At 37.5% G+C, this 14362-nt stretch overlaps 1 protein-coding gene across 2 annotated transcripts; it reads left to right on the top strand.

Moving 5' to 3' along the window:
• The first annotated feature begins 2442 nt into the window (after window positions 1-2442).
• Window positions 2443-13214, top strand: rnf2 (ring finger protein 2). Of its 2 annotated transcripts, none has more exons than XM_062428893.1 (9): window positions 2443-2487; window positions 6046-6142; window positions 6974-7134; window positions 8487-8569; window positions 9442-9574; window positions 9667-9766; window positions 9983-10155; window positions 10259-10448; window positions 11864-13214. In XM_062428893.1, the coding sequence occupies exons 2-9, from the start codon at window positions 6056-6058 to the stop codon at window positions 11963-11965; spliced, it is 1029 nt and encodes a 342-aa protein (XP_062284877.1). In that variant the 5' UTR covers window positions 2443-2487; window positions 6046-6055; the 3' UTR covers window positions 11966-13214. The 2 variants fall into 2 exon arrangements, with proteins under 2 accessions (XP_062284877.1, XP_062284876.1); XM_062428892.1 differs by having other exon boundaries at window positions 6046-6143; window positions 6969-7134.
• The last annotated feature ends 1148 nt before the right edge of the window (window positions 13215-14362 follow it).

Here is a 14362-nt window from a genome sequence, read left to right as displayed (position 1 = left end):
AAAAACGTATTTAATTCAGCCTATATTAAAAAAAAAAAAAAATTGTATTTATATTTAATTTGAGTGAATTCATTTGAGTCAGTCAGTTGACAGAGCTGTTGTGTTTTTAAATATGAAATAAATAAGTTGTTGAATTGCTACGCTACACTACAAATATATGTGTATATTATCATTAAAAAAAAATCATGCCTAGCTATGAGGCTACTATTGACTATTGATAGAGAACAAGAGTCTAGAGCTTTCTGATACATTTGCAACGACGAGGCTACTTTTAAATATTTGTGTTAATTATTGTTAATTTTTGCCCATCCAGTTTTATTAGCTTCTCAGTTTTTGTGTTTGTTTGTGTGTTTTTACATGGTCTGTCTATTCATTACCTGCAGGTATTAATCTACCTTTTGTAGAACCCATGACTGACTGTTTGTCTCTTCCAGCCTGTTTCTGTTATTGAATCCTATATTTTGATCCTATAACTATTAATAGCCTCCTCTTGTTGTGTGTGCAATCATTGCAACACATTACAGCTGTAAGGAAACCTTACTATACTGTTTAAATGATTGAGTATATTTCCAACTGCCAAATTGTACAGAAATTAGTGATCATGCTTCTCATTTGAACTGTTGTGTTTTATTCACCTAAACATTCAAAAAGCTTTCAAGCAACCAATTTCAGAATGTCAGACATCTTTTGACCTGCAACTCATTAGCTAAATGAATACTCCTGGCTACTTAACATCTGTAATACATTTCTAATAGGCTACACCAGAGCTCTGACGTCTTCTAGTGGTAACAATGTTAAACTACACCACAGCAGAGTGGACGCTGAATGAATGAATGAATGAATGAATGAATGGATGAATGGATGCTCCAATCTGTGATACTAATGGGGAGCTATAAAAGCAACGAAAAAATTGATTCATTGATTACGATCTCAAAAAATGACTCCACTATCCTTTTACCCTTCAGAATTTAGGCTGCTTATCAAGATCTGAGTGATGTGTTTGACAGTCTTCTCCCACATTACACCTGTTCTAAACTGTTTTAAAGTCTTTACATTGGTTGTCTGTCAGTAGGCTATAGATTTGGTTATTTTACTTGTTTTAAAACACTTCATGGTGTTTCATCAATCTACTTGTTTGCCATGCGTGCAATGTATGAACCACAGGACAGGCACAAGTCTTTTAGCTGTCGATTACATTTTTCATAATTTGTATTTATTGTGTGCATGAGTCTCAAATTGTTTCACTGTTTAAGTTTGATCTGTCATTTGTGAAGCACTCTGATTTGCACTAACCTGTATGAAAGGTGCTGTACACGTTCTGATTGATTGATTTGCATGGTTTACCTCTTACATTTTTCAGATTGTGATTTATCATTGGATCGCACAGTTTTAGTGCTTGAACCCCCCCTTGTGTTTTTTCTATGTTCTCAAATATCTCATTTGAGATGGAAGCTTATTGCACAGTGAATGTGTATGTACACACATGGCAAAATGCCAGGTTACATCAGTGAACTCTTTACTTCTTACTGTCCAAACAGGCCTCTTATATCTGCTGGGTTAAGCCTGCTAACTGTTCCAGAGTCCAGGTTAAGGTCAAAGGGTGATCGAGTTTTAGCTGTACTGTACTGGCACCTCAGCTTTGGAACAGTGTTCCAGTCAGTATTTGGTCTGCTTTTAAATCCTGTCTTAAGACATCTTTTTAAAGGCTTTCTTTCACCTAACAACTAGTCTTATATTTTACATATTACAGCTCTGTTGTGCAGTTTAGTTTATTATTTTTAATTGTTTTACCATGTGTATGATTTATTTTCTACATTTCTTTTATACAGTCTTTTAACTGTGTACTTGCATTTGTTTTTCTTTTATATGTGATTGATTTTTATCTTGTCTATGCAAAGTACTTTGTTTCGTTAAGTTTAGTTTAGTATTTTTGGAACACAATAAAAGAAAAAAGAAAATATATAAGCAACAAGATAAAAAAAAAAATATAAGCAAGAAAACAAAATAATCAGCAATCATATACATATCAAAATCCCAGTGAACAATTTAAATAATCTGAATAAGGCAATAAAGTATATATCATTCAAATAAGGCATTCCATGTTTGTTTTTTTTCTTTAACAACAAGCTTTCGATTAATGTGTGCTCCTATCTTGAAATGGACTGTACAATAATAATAATAATAATAATAAAAAATAATAGTTTTGGTAAATATATTCCTGTGTGTGAATACCTTCATGTGTCTGTGTATGTGTGAGAAAAGTGTAAGTCTGTGAATAACAAATATCATTATTATTGTTATTGTTATATTATTAACAACAAAAATAATTATTATATTTCCCATTTTAATTTAGGGGCCCCTCTTGGCTCAGGTATGGTGCCTGGTACGGTGCCTACACTTCCCAGCCTCCATCGCTGCTGGTGCATCCGCCATATTGCCTTCGCCTAAACGCGCTGGCTGGATCGGCTCGTATCCACAACTGAAAATGTAAGTACAGAAAACAATCCTATTTTAAGCAAGCTAGGAATATTTAGCTTTTATGTCTATGTGTGTGTAGCAATGGCGGTCCACTTACGAGTTTACAACTGCTAAAACGTTAAAAATAGGGTTAAAAAAAGCCCCACAGCTGACCTCAGGAGACTGGTGCGTCGGCTCGGTCTCTGTTGTTGTTTTTCCCTCTTGTCACAGCGACAAATTACAGTCACTACTCCCTCGCAATATTGTACATATTAGCATTTTCTGCTGCTATCTCAAACGTTGAAATGAACACGGTTGGAACTGTTTCGCGCGTCTGTGTATTCGTTGTCTTCTGTTAGCTACATACGTGCTACATGTTGAGCTTATTTCGCCTCTAATGTCAAGCGGTGCGAAGAATAGCTAAGTTAGCCGATGTGGTTGCTAGTTAGCATCAGCCGAGCCACAGAGATTGTGCATTAAATCTGTCTATTAACTGCTATAGATGTGCTGCTACCAGTACTCAAACAAATAGCATTGTATAACCTTTGCCTTGTGCTAGCATGCAAAATCATATAAAAACTATCGACTATAATTTTTAACGTTACCTAATTTGAGTCAGTTATAATATTATGGGTTTTGTTTATTGGCATGAATTAATAACTGCGGTACAGTGAATATAACCACTGTGGGTAAGACGCCTCATGGTTCACATCTCTGTTGTTTTTCCTGTTTTTATTGACATTTTTTTTAAAGCTAATGCGAACAAACGTACTTTCCATCAAGCAGTCAGTCAGTCAGTCAGTTAGTATGTTAAATATGAACCACCCCCACTTTCACCTCTTGTCTGTCACATGTATGGCAGCATGGTCACACAGCTGCAGCAACGAGAAGATGCGAAAATCTAACATTCGGCTTTCTTCTCTTATTTATGTGTCTTTGTCAGGGTGGTTGTTGGGTAGGAATGCCGCATTAGTAGCTCATTATTCCCGATCAAATGGGTACAGTTTGGGTTACCCCAGCTTGACTGGATGATACAATGTTTTTGGTCATCTTTTCAAATTGTGCACCACCCAAATGTCTCAAATAGACTGACAAAGAGGCAAGAGAGGAATTTCCTACTGGGCAATATAGATATCTTAAAGCAGGAGTTTCACTGCAAAATTATAAGGAACATTGTAAAATCGATGTCTCTAAAATTAAAATTCATGACCTAAAATGTCTTAAACATAAAAAATTATGACATAAATAAAAATATATAAATATCTTCACTTTAAAAAAAATGATGTCACACACTCCAAACCTACAAGGTGCAGACAAAATATCAAAAACACACATTCTATTTAACAAGAACCTTCAAACATGCCTGAATAGCCAACCACCGAGAAACTAGCTTAATAATAAATGTTTGTGTCAGCAAGAACATTTCATCTGGTGGTGATTTATTTTTCCAGATTAATAAAAAAAATGTATTTATGAAAGCATGACAATAATAATAATAATGAATAAAACGTTTAAAGACGATTTGAGGCTCAAATTTAGGTTAGTTAGAAGAGCTTATCGGAGAGAAGTAGTGAAGAGGAACAGCATCCTGTTGATGTGGTTAAGGGGCCGGGTGTGGGCTTCAAAATAAATAAATCTATCTATTTTATTAGATATAAATCAGCATTATTTAATTATAGATTCAGCAGTGCTTAAATGTTGAGACGCAGCTTCTAAACAATAGGGTTCATTTGGAAAATAGCAGTGTAGAGGAAATCAGATCTGGATGAGAAACTAAACAACAGATGCTCATTTGAAGTCTGTCAAATTTTGTTTTTCCTCACATTCTCTCACATTTCATAAACATTTGCATTTATTACATTCTTTTATGAAGTTGGTCTCACAGCTCAGAAATCATTGTTTTGGTAAATATATGCCTGTGTGTGAATACCTTCATGTGTCTGTGTATGTGTTAGAAAAGTGTAAGTCTGTGAATAACAAAAACAATCACACACACACACACACAGAAATCTGGCACCAAATGATTTTAGTAGTAATTAAAGTCTTCTGAGCTGCTATCAGCAGCTGTAGAAATGACAGATGTTACTGCAGGCAGTGCTCGTTTATTGAAGACATGCTTGGTACAGTGTTAACTGCTGCATAGTTGATCTCATCTCCTAAGATTTTTTAGTTTTTAAACTGCACAAGACAAAGCTAACAAGATCAGTGAGCCTCATTCACTAACAATACAAACACACACATCTCTTCTTAAACTGTGTGGACAGACTTTTTAAGCACAAATTTCATTAATATGTGCTTACCTGAATTTATTCTTACTCTGCCAACAAATTCAGACCTGCATTACACCACGCACAAATTATAAACATCCCACTGTTTAAAAAAAATGATATAGTCAAGATTTATACTAGAATCACAGCCATTTAAAATCTGTTAGGGCCTAAATACACAACATTTAAAAGTCATAATTATATAATAAAACACAATTTATTTACTAACTATTAAATTAATAGCAAAGACTTTGTAATCAAAAATCATCATCATCAATAAAGAAATATGAATATATTAAATCATCCGTTTCCAACTTTTAGATGACAATAGCGTATGTATGTATATATATACACACACACATAGTGGAATGTGGGGGCATCAGATTTAGATGATATGTGCAGCTGTTAACCAGCAGCCTGTTCAATGTCCTCACAGTGACAGCTCAGTGGTGACACAGAGACACACTCTGCTTTCACTACATAACAGTGTGTTGTGGACAGAGATAAAACATGATGTACTGTGTGTTAGTGGTGCAACAGGCCTGCAGGCAGGATTCACAATCAGACTCCATGTTTACAGCCAAATCTGCTTTTTCTCTCTTTTACTTCTGAGACTATTGTGTGTATTTGACTGCACCGCTCCAACACAGCTTCCTTATGTAGATAAATGTGGTGGTGGGCACACAGCTGTCAATGTAGAATGAGTCTAATTTATTAACATACTCACAGAGGTGAGAACAGAACTGGCCGGTGTGCACGTGTCATGAATCTGATGGTAATCTTGTATAGAAAGTAAAAACATTTCTACACACATATTAGTGAATGAGGCTCATTATGATCAAAAGTAAGTGATTTATTATCCACAAGGGATTTAACATTACACTAGTGCACTTTAAGGATAGCTTCATAATACTATTGCCCTAAAAAAAGAGACAGGTGCTCATATACAGCTGTAATTTTTCCTCCTGTCCATACTGCAGGTATATTACCAGTTAAAACCTCAACACTGAAACAATGTCCAGACTCATTTAGACAGCTGAGTCCTCAAGTAAGCTTCTGATAAACAAATAATACATCTTAGCTCTAAATGAGGACTTGTCCATTTCACTTCCATTGAAAGCACATTAGGAAGGCTCTTCTATTGGCAGGAGGATTTTTATGGGTTCCATCCCTCCTGTCCACATTTCAAAGTATACTTAACCAACTCTTTACGGCCAAGGCAGTACCCCCTAAAAAATCCCACTAGTTAGAATAACCAGAGTTCAACACTACACCCTAGCATTCCAATAAAATCTTTTTTTTGTGTGTGTGTGTGTTTCAGTTTTGCAGAGATGACCCAGACAGTTCAGACCAACGGGGTTCAGCCCCTCAGTAAGACCTGGGAGCTGAGCCTGTACGAGCTACAGAGAACTCCACAGGTAATGATTCACACCGTGTCAGCTCATTCACACACGTCTCATCTAATGTCAACCACACCCCAAAACTATGGAACACAGTGCTGACAGATATCAGAGAAGCAGCTAGCTAAATATGTTAAAAAGAAAGCTAAAAACTCTTCACTTGAGTCTAGTCACTTTCACACTGAAGCACTACTGCACTGCTTTTAAAATGTTTTATTTTACTTGATTTTATACATTCTATTTATTCTATGTTTTAGCTACATTTACTTTGTATTATTTTTACTATTTTAAAATTACTACTACTCTTATTTTCTATCTTATATTACATTTTTCCCCCTTTTTTTAAAACATGGCTCTATGCTCATTTTAGGCCCTTTTTGATTTGAATGACTTAATTAATTTCTTTTGTTTTAAAGCACTTCTTGTATGAAAGGTGGTGAAATATTATTATGTAATGATTTAGCTTTTATTAATGCTCTCATCAAGTTTGATAAGACATGTTGCAAAGCTGAGATGTGGCAGTCACTATGTGGCAGGAATATATAAAAAATGAAACAGCTACTATACAGTATATGGGACATATGGTTAAAACATATAATCAGTTGATAAGAACAGGATGGATGGAGGATGTGGAGCTCCCCCGTGCTCCTGAAAATAGAACATGGAGATGCGCAATATCCAAAATGATGACTCAGTAACTGTGGTCGTGAGATTTTTAGGATCTAAAATATCAATCAGAGCAGTGATCTGTTCCTGCATCAGCTGTGCACCATCCATTCCCTCTCTTTCTCTCTCTCTTTCTCTGTGTGTACTAATCTACATCTCCCTCTGTTTTCCGTACTGGCACAGGAGGCTATAACAGACGGACTGGAGATCGCTGTGTCGCCCAGGTCCCTGCACAGTGAACTGATGTGTCCCATCTGTCTGGACATGTTGAAGAACACAATGACGACCAAAGAATGTCTGCACCGCTTCTGCGCCGATTGTATCATCACAGCTTTGAGATCTGGGTGAGTAGAAGCCACAAGCGTTTTTTTTACCAGATGATCTCACCATAGGGCGAGAACACATGTCAGAGCTGCATTTAATGACCAGTGGTGACCTCAGAGGGAAGTGAGTGCGTCATGCAAGAACATTTTCTTATTCTACTGTAAATCTCAGACATGGTTCATCTGTGTGTTCCAAACTGGATTCACCAAACTCTCTTTAAGTGGACAGATTAGTTGTTAATCACTTTCAGCCTGATGAATGTCACCTGTTAGATGTCCTCATTAACATAATTAATGTCCCTCATATTACCATTAGAGCTTGACCAATACTGGATTTTTGGGGCTGATTGCCAATACCAATGTTAAGGAGTAAAACATGTCTCCTATGGATATGTCAGCCGATCATTTTATATATAAAGAATATAAACATAAACGTACATTTTTTGCAATGACCCCTTAAATGTAGTTATCAAACACTTGATGGCATGACATTTTACAGCTCAACAATAAACTTTATTGTATAAAATGACAGTGCACTGAAACAGTAAACTACACTGGGAATTTAATCATTATAAATAACTAGAACTAACTAAATAACGAAAACACATGTACGTATATATTTAACTTTAATTATGAAAAATGATTATACATATGTTAAATGCTGCCTGTATAACTTGAAAAAAAATATTGGCACATATCGGACAACATATACGTGTGGGGCTCTAATGACCATATAAGGAGATGCTCTGTTTGTTTTTCTTCACAACTGGTACGACAGGTGGAGAATTTTGTTCGTGCCCGAGACGACACAAATTCTCCTAAAACACTCATAATTTCCACTTACGAACAAATCTCACAGAAGTATTTTTTGGTTGCATTATGCCCAACGTCTCAACAATCAGAGAGATAGTAGAAATCAAGTGTAGAACATGTGAAAAACTGACATCTTTGAATACAACGTGAATGTTTGAATCATGGAATCTGCAGTTGGAGTCAAATATTCAGCTCTGCAAGTAACTGCTCTGCTGTTAGTTGCTGTTATCAACCATTAAATCCTAGAAAATGACATATTATTACACTGTATGTCATCAACAAGGATGTTAGCTCAGAGAAGCACTTGTGGATCAGTCGGTTATTATCTTCTTCCTGTAAACAGTGATGTTTGTTCTACTGTGGTTTCACTATGACAAACATAAAAAACCATAAAAGAGCGCTGATGAAAGCCTAAATTCAGTTTTTAAGAGGCTCCACTTAACTGTATTGTTGGGTTCAAACATCAAACTGAAATGGAAATGTGTGTGTTGCTTCAGTAATAGCAGTCTGCATTCACTATAATCTGTGATATTGATGAATGCTTTGATCTGTCTTTTCAGTAACAAAGAGTGTCCTACCTGTCGTAAGAAGCTGGTGTCCAAGAGGTCGCTGCGTCCAGACCCTAATTTTGATGCTCTAATTAGTAAGTGTGTGTGTGTGTGTGTGTGTGTTACAGCTTCATGCCACAGCTGATTGAAACCACTCTGATCAATCTTTGTGATCCACAGCGTGTTTCTGAAGTGTCCCAGAATTGGCTTTACGTTTAAAATATGTATCTGTTTTATATTTGAAGTCAAGCTGCACAGAAAAGATCAAACTAGGCAGGAAGTCAGACACAGGTACAACATAGAGCAGGCATGTCCAAACTATACTATAAACTGCTGCGGGCCTGCGGGTTTTTGTTCCAACCAATCAAGAACACACAATTCGACCTATCAGCTGTCTGAAGACTGAGATGAGTTGATTAAATGAGTCAGACCTGGTGTGCTCCTGCTTGGTTGGAATGAAAACCTGCAGCCACATGAACCTTTATGGAACAGTTTGGACACCTCTGACATAAAGCATCTGATCAATTTGACACCATGGATGTAGGAGGTTCATCTTGGTAGTGGAAAATCACAAGATTTTATATGACATGTTAGAAGTACAAAAATCAAGAAAAAAACAACCAAATCAACAGCAAGTCAACGCCAGACAAGCAAAGTAACATTTTGTTTCATAATTCTCACATGATTTTGCAAACCGAGCTGCTTCACAAGGTACAGACAGTACTCTGCTTCTGGGAAATGCAGATGATGGAGCAAAACAGATGCGGTTGTGCCCGGTGGAATCAAGGTGTTGATTTCAGCTGAAAATAATTTTTTTTTTTTTTAAATTTGACTGATCTGTCAATAACTGCATTTCGCCTCTATGTATGCTGAGTGTGTATTACAGTAGTGACAATAAAACTGAATTAAATATTATCAAAGTTCAGTGAGTTAAAATTCTCTAATTGGTTTAAATGATTCCCATCAGGTAAGATTTATCCCAGCCGCGACGAGTACGAAGCCCACCAGGAGAGAGTGTTAGCCCGCATAAGCAAACACAACAACCAGCAAGCCCTGTCCCACAGCATAGAGGAGGGGCTCAAGATACAGGCTATGACCAGGTAACACATACACACACACACACACACACACATATTCAAACACACACACATAGAACTCCATCTGTTCTAATAACTGCGTTTGTGTGTGTCAGGCTGCAGCGTGGTAAAAGACACACAGTGGAGAACGGCAGCGGAGCCGAAGACAACGGAGACTCTTCCCACTGTAGCAACGCCTCTGTCCACAGCAATCAGGTCACTTATGATGTCATCAGCTACTCTTATACTCATTTTATACTCCAAAATACGTAAAAACAAGCAAAGGAAGTGTCAATCTTTATAAATTCCATTGTTCTGGTGTAACTATTTAAATATTTAGTGATGTAATGATGACATTCAGGAGTAACATCACAGGTGTGTGTTGTCTCTCTATAATAAATACTGAGCGTGTAGTTGGATGTGTTCCTCCAGGAGGCGGGTCCGAGCATCAAACGCACCAAGACGAGTGACGACAGCGGCCTGGACATGGACAACGCTGCAGAGAACGGGGGAGGGGACTCTGTGATTGACGGCGGCGCAAGCGAAATAGAACTGGTGTTTCGGCCACATCCCACCCTGATGGAGAAGGACGACGGTCACAACAGGTACGTCACACACACACACACACACACACACGATTTAAACATCCAGCCATATCTGTTAATGCACTGCTTATTTACACACACGTGTGCCTGTGTCTGTCTGCAGTGTGGAGTTCGTCCCTCGCTACATTAAGACATCCGGGAACGCCACAGTGGATCACCTGTCTAAATACCTGGCTGTGAGACTGGCTCTGGAGGAGCTGAGAAGAAATGCAGAGGCTAGTCCTGTGAACGTGGAGGCAGCTTCAGAGAAACAGTACACCATCTACATCCCTACTGCTGGAAACCAGTTCACTGTGAGTACACACACATATACACACTACCTTAGACACCCACTTTGGAAAAATTTGATTTTGGGATAGCTGACAGGGTGCTTCTACATTTTTTCGTATGAGACAGAGACTTATTAGTTAGTAAATTGTATCTACAGTTATTGGAGAAACAGTTTCAACCTCTTTAGACCAGTAAATGTGAACAAGGCCATGTCCTATTAGATTAATGCAACACTCATCAACTAACTATCAAGACATATAACAGAGTATCTGCAGTTCTTGATTACTATTAAAAATATTTGAATTCTTCAAAAAAAGTCCTTAGAAGACATTAAAAAGGCCTAAATGTAAGTTCAGTCAGCTCCATCAGACCTACAACAAACACAGTAACTACTGCCAGCTACAGTTAGGAAGCTTATCCACTCACAATGGACAAGTGTCAGCTTCAATCAATTCATCATGTTTTAATTGGTTCATTCACCCATCCACCTTCTGCTGCTTATTCGGGTTTCAGTTTAGTTTAGTTTGGTCATTAAACTTAAATACACATGTTTAAATAAAGTAAATAATCATATGTCCATGTTTTCTTCATATCCTTTAGGAACTGCTCAGTAAACAAAGCAGTTCCTGACTGAAAATCAACTATTTGCATATAACACAGACTGTTTTTACATTAGTCTTTTGAATAGATCTAATGTACATACCAAACACCAAACATTTATAACAATTAGCTATATACATAATACACATATAATAATACAGGGAAAATATACACATATTTTCTTATATATCCCCAAAAGTACCAAAGTTCTTATACAGTAAGAGTAAACAAGTTATCCATTACAAAGTTCACGTAAACATTAATATTTATGCCGTACAAGATCCAAATCATATCAATTATATGATCAGGAATAATTGTTTTATACTGGCTGGGGAAAAAGTGATGTAATGATTGTAGGTCATATCATCCCTTCCTGTTTTCAATGATGCTTTCATACCCTGGCTAGTATGAGTGTGAAAGATGTATAGGTTGTGTCTGAAACCAAACCACTCCCTTCTTCACTGCTCCCTGTATAATAAAAATGAACCCTGCAGAAACCTGAATCGTTCCTTACCCAGAGTGCATAGAACTGTAGATACATAAGTTACTCCTACAATAGCAGTAGTAGTTTAAATGCATTTTGAATATGTAAATGAGAGTGTTCAGGTTAAAATGTGGTTTTCAGTAGCTCTTTAAAAATCATGACATTTAAAAGCACAGTAAAAGCAAAACGTTGATCTCTCTCTTTGTGGATGTTGCGGAGGAAAATCGGGGCTTTCTTTCAGCTGAGAATCAGTTGAACACATTTGATGTTTTCTAACTTGTGCACGCTGCTTGATGTTTGATGTGGTTGAAATAAACTGAAGCTCAGTTTCATGTTGCTGTTCTCTGTTCACAGGTCCTGAACGGTTCTTTCTCTCTGGAGCTGGTCAGCGAAAAGTACTGGAAGGTGAACAAACCCATGGAGCTCTACTTTGCCCCTACTAAAGAACACAAGTAGACACACATAAACAAACACACAACACACACACACACACACACACACACACACATACACATACACACATTACACACACACACACATACACCAGTAGGAAGTACACGGTTGGACTTGGCAACACTTGTTACACACATACAAGGAGGAAGAGGAGTGAAGTGTGTCTGAAGGAGATGAGGAGGGGTTGGTTGAAACCTCCCAAAAGGACTCTTGTAAAAAGAAAAAAAACTTTGTTTTATATTCTCTGTATCTTTCTGTGTCTCTTTCTATCTTTTCTCTGTAGCAGGTAGCAGATCAGTACAGCAGCCACAACTAAGAGTTAACAGACTGCTAGCAGCGGTTGTAGATTCTCTCCAGATCTGAAAACAAGGGATTATTCATGTCACGTCTGAATCAGCACCATGCTGTTCTCTAAGTTAAAAAAACAAGTATTATACTGTATTTTCCTCCAGCAAAGGCCCCTTTTACACTGTGAGATTTTACTCTGTCCCAAAACAAAAAGTCCACAACTGTGAGAGAAACACGAGGAAGTCTTTGTCTCAAATTCTTTTTCCCGCCACATTAAAACAAGCTGCTCTGATTCAATTGCTGTGAAAGTGAATGTACAATGTGATTTAAAAAAAGAAAGAAAAAAAAAAAGTCCCCGGCTGAGCTGAATCTAACAGACACATCTCATATCATCATCAGTGTAGTTACTACATGACTGGACAAACAGAAACAGTCAACTCCCTCATTATAAAACATGTTGATTTTGCTGTGTGATGTAGCGCTTCTGTTAGTTCTCCCTCGAGCTTAATAATATCATATTTCATGTCATAATTTCCTCCTGATGATACATGTAAAGTGCCATTTTGTAACATTAAAAAAAAACAGTCCCAGCCTTATGAGTATGTTTCTATTCATCACACAGTCAGAATGCAGGATTTCATTACAGTGACTTCTTGCTGGTATCACACAGTGTATAAGGGCTCTGAATCCTGATTGGTTAAAAAAGAAAAGTGCGTTCACACTGAGAAACATTTAACCAGCAGTGGGTGGGGGGGTGCAGTTCTATCTACATATATGTTAACATGCTACTTTTTTATTTTATTTTATTTTTTTTACTTTTTTTGAATGTGTCAAGTGATTTTTGAGCTTTTATTTTTTTCAATGTCTCTAGCCTTTCAAAATAAAACTAGTAGAGAACTGTGAAGCTTTGAATTGCTGCGGTTTGTGAACAAGGGGGAACACTAGGAGCAGTGTGAACGCATCAGCGAGGGGGGGGGGAGGGTGGTGGTGGCGCAAACTCACCACTGGGGTGGGGGGGGGTGGGTGACAGAGAATCTGAACAGCTGTTGTCTTGATCTGTTACCTCATTAGGAACAAACTGTCCCTCTTAATATCCATGGCTGCTCTCTCTATGGCTCGTCCTTTTATAAATGTCTTTTTTAACACGGGGAGGGCATGTGAGATTGTATATGGGGGGGGGGGGGGTGGGGGGGTATTTCTGCAGCAGCACAGACAGTCAGACCAATACAGTATTCAACATCTCCATTATCTCCACAAAGGGGAGTGTCACAACTTATTTTATTCCCCGCCCACAAGAAAGCTGATTGGCCAAACCACAACCGTACAACAAAATTTACAGCTGTTTTTTTTTTTCATGATGTAGCCTCTTTTTTTTTTTTTTTTTTTAAACTAAACCATGTAATTAATGTAGGAAGCTTCAAACTGTATTAGCAAGGTAATGTTGTCAAATGTGATCAGAATACAGTGTCCTGGCTGCTGCTGTTGCTGCTAACAGCCACCAGGGGGCATCTACACTAATTACATATGACTGGATAACTCGATGAGTGTGTCAATGCATCACCACCTAAGCCCACGTCAGGTGTAAAGACATCCAGCACGATGTCTCATGGCTTTGTTGCATAATTGGATGTTGAGGATTATTTTTGGATGGATGACAGCATTTTATTCCCTTTCTTGCCGTGCAAACGCATCATACGTTTTAATATTTAGGAGCACTGTTCTAAAGTGAGTAAAAACGTAGAGTCATCGTTCATCAGAGCACAATATTGTCACATTCCTGGATAAATAGTTCACTACATTTAAATAGATTGCAGCCCCACGTTACCACCTCACTGTGTTCAGTTTATGATGACTCAGCTGTTTTTTCGTGATGATGTATCACTGCTTCCTAAAGCTACAAACTGACAACATCGCCATGCTTTTTCTCCTCAGCATGCAACCACAACTTCCCTAAACTGTTGCTATTATTTAAAAAAATTATTTAAAGTTAAGTTTGGTCACTCTTGACACTCCATATCTGGTTCAAACCTGCCTGTTAATGTGCCAAAACTCCATTTATAGCCTTTGAAACAGTTAACTGCCAGTGAAGCTGCTCCATTTAACATTTAACTC

Source organism: Scomber scombrus, chromosome 11, assembly GCF_963691925.1.
Source record: "Scomber scombrus chromosome 11, fScoSco1.1, whole genome shotgun sequence".
Classification (NCBI taxonomy): Eukaryota; Metazoa; Chordata; class Actinopteri; order Scombriformes; family Scombridae; genus Scomber; species Scomber scombrus.
The sequence above is the reverse complement of the archived record's forward strand: the minus strand, read 5'-3'. Positions and strand labels throughout refer to the sequence as shown.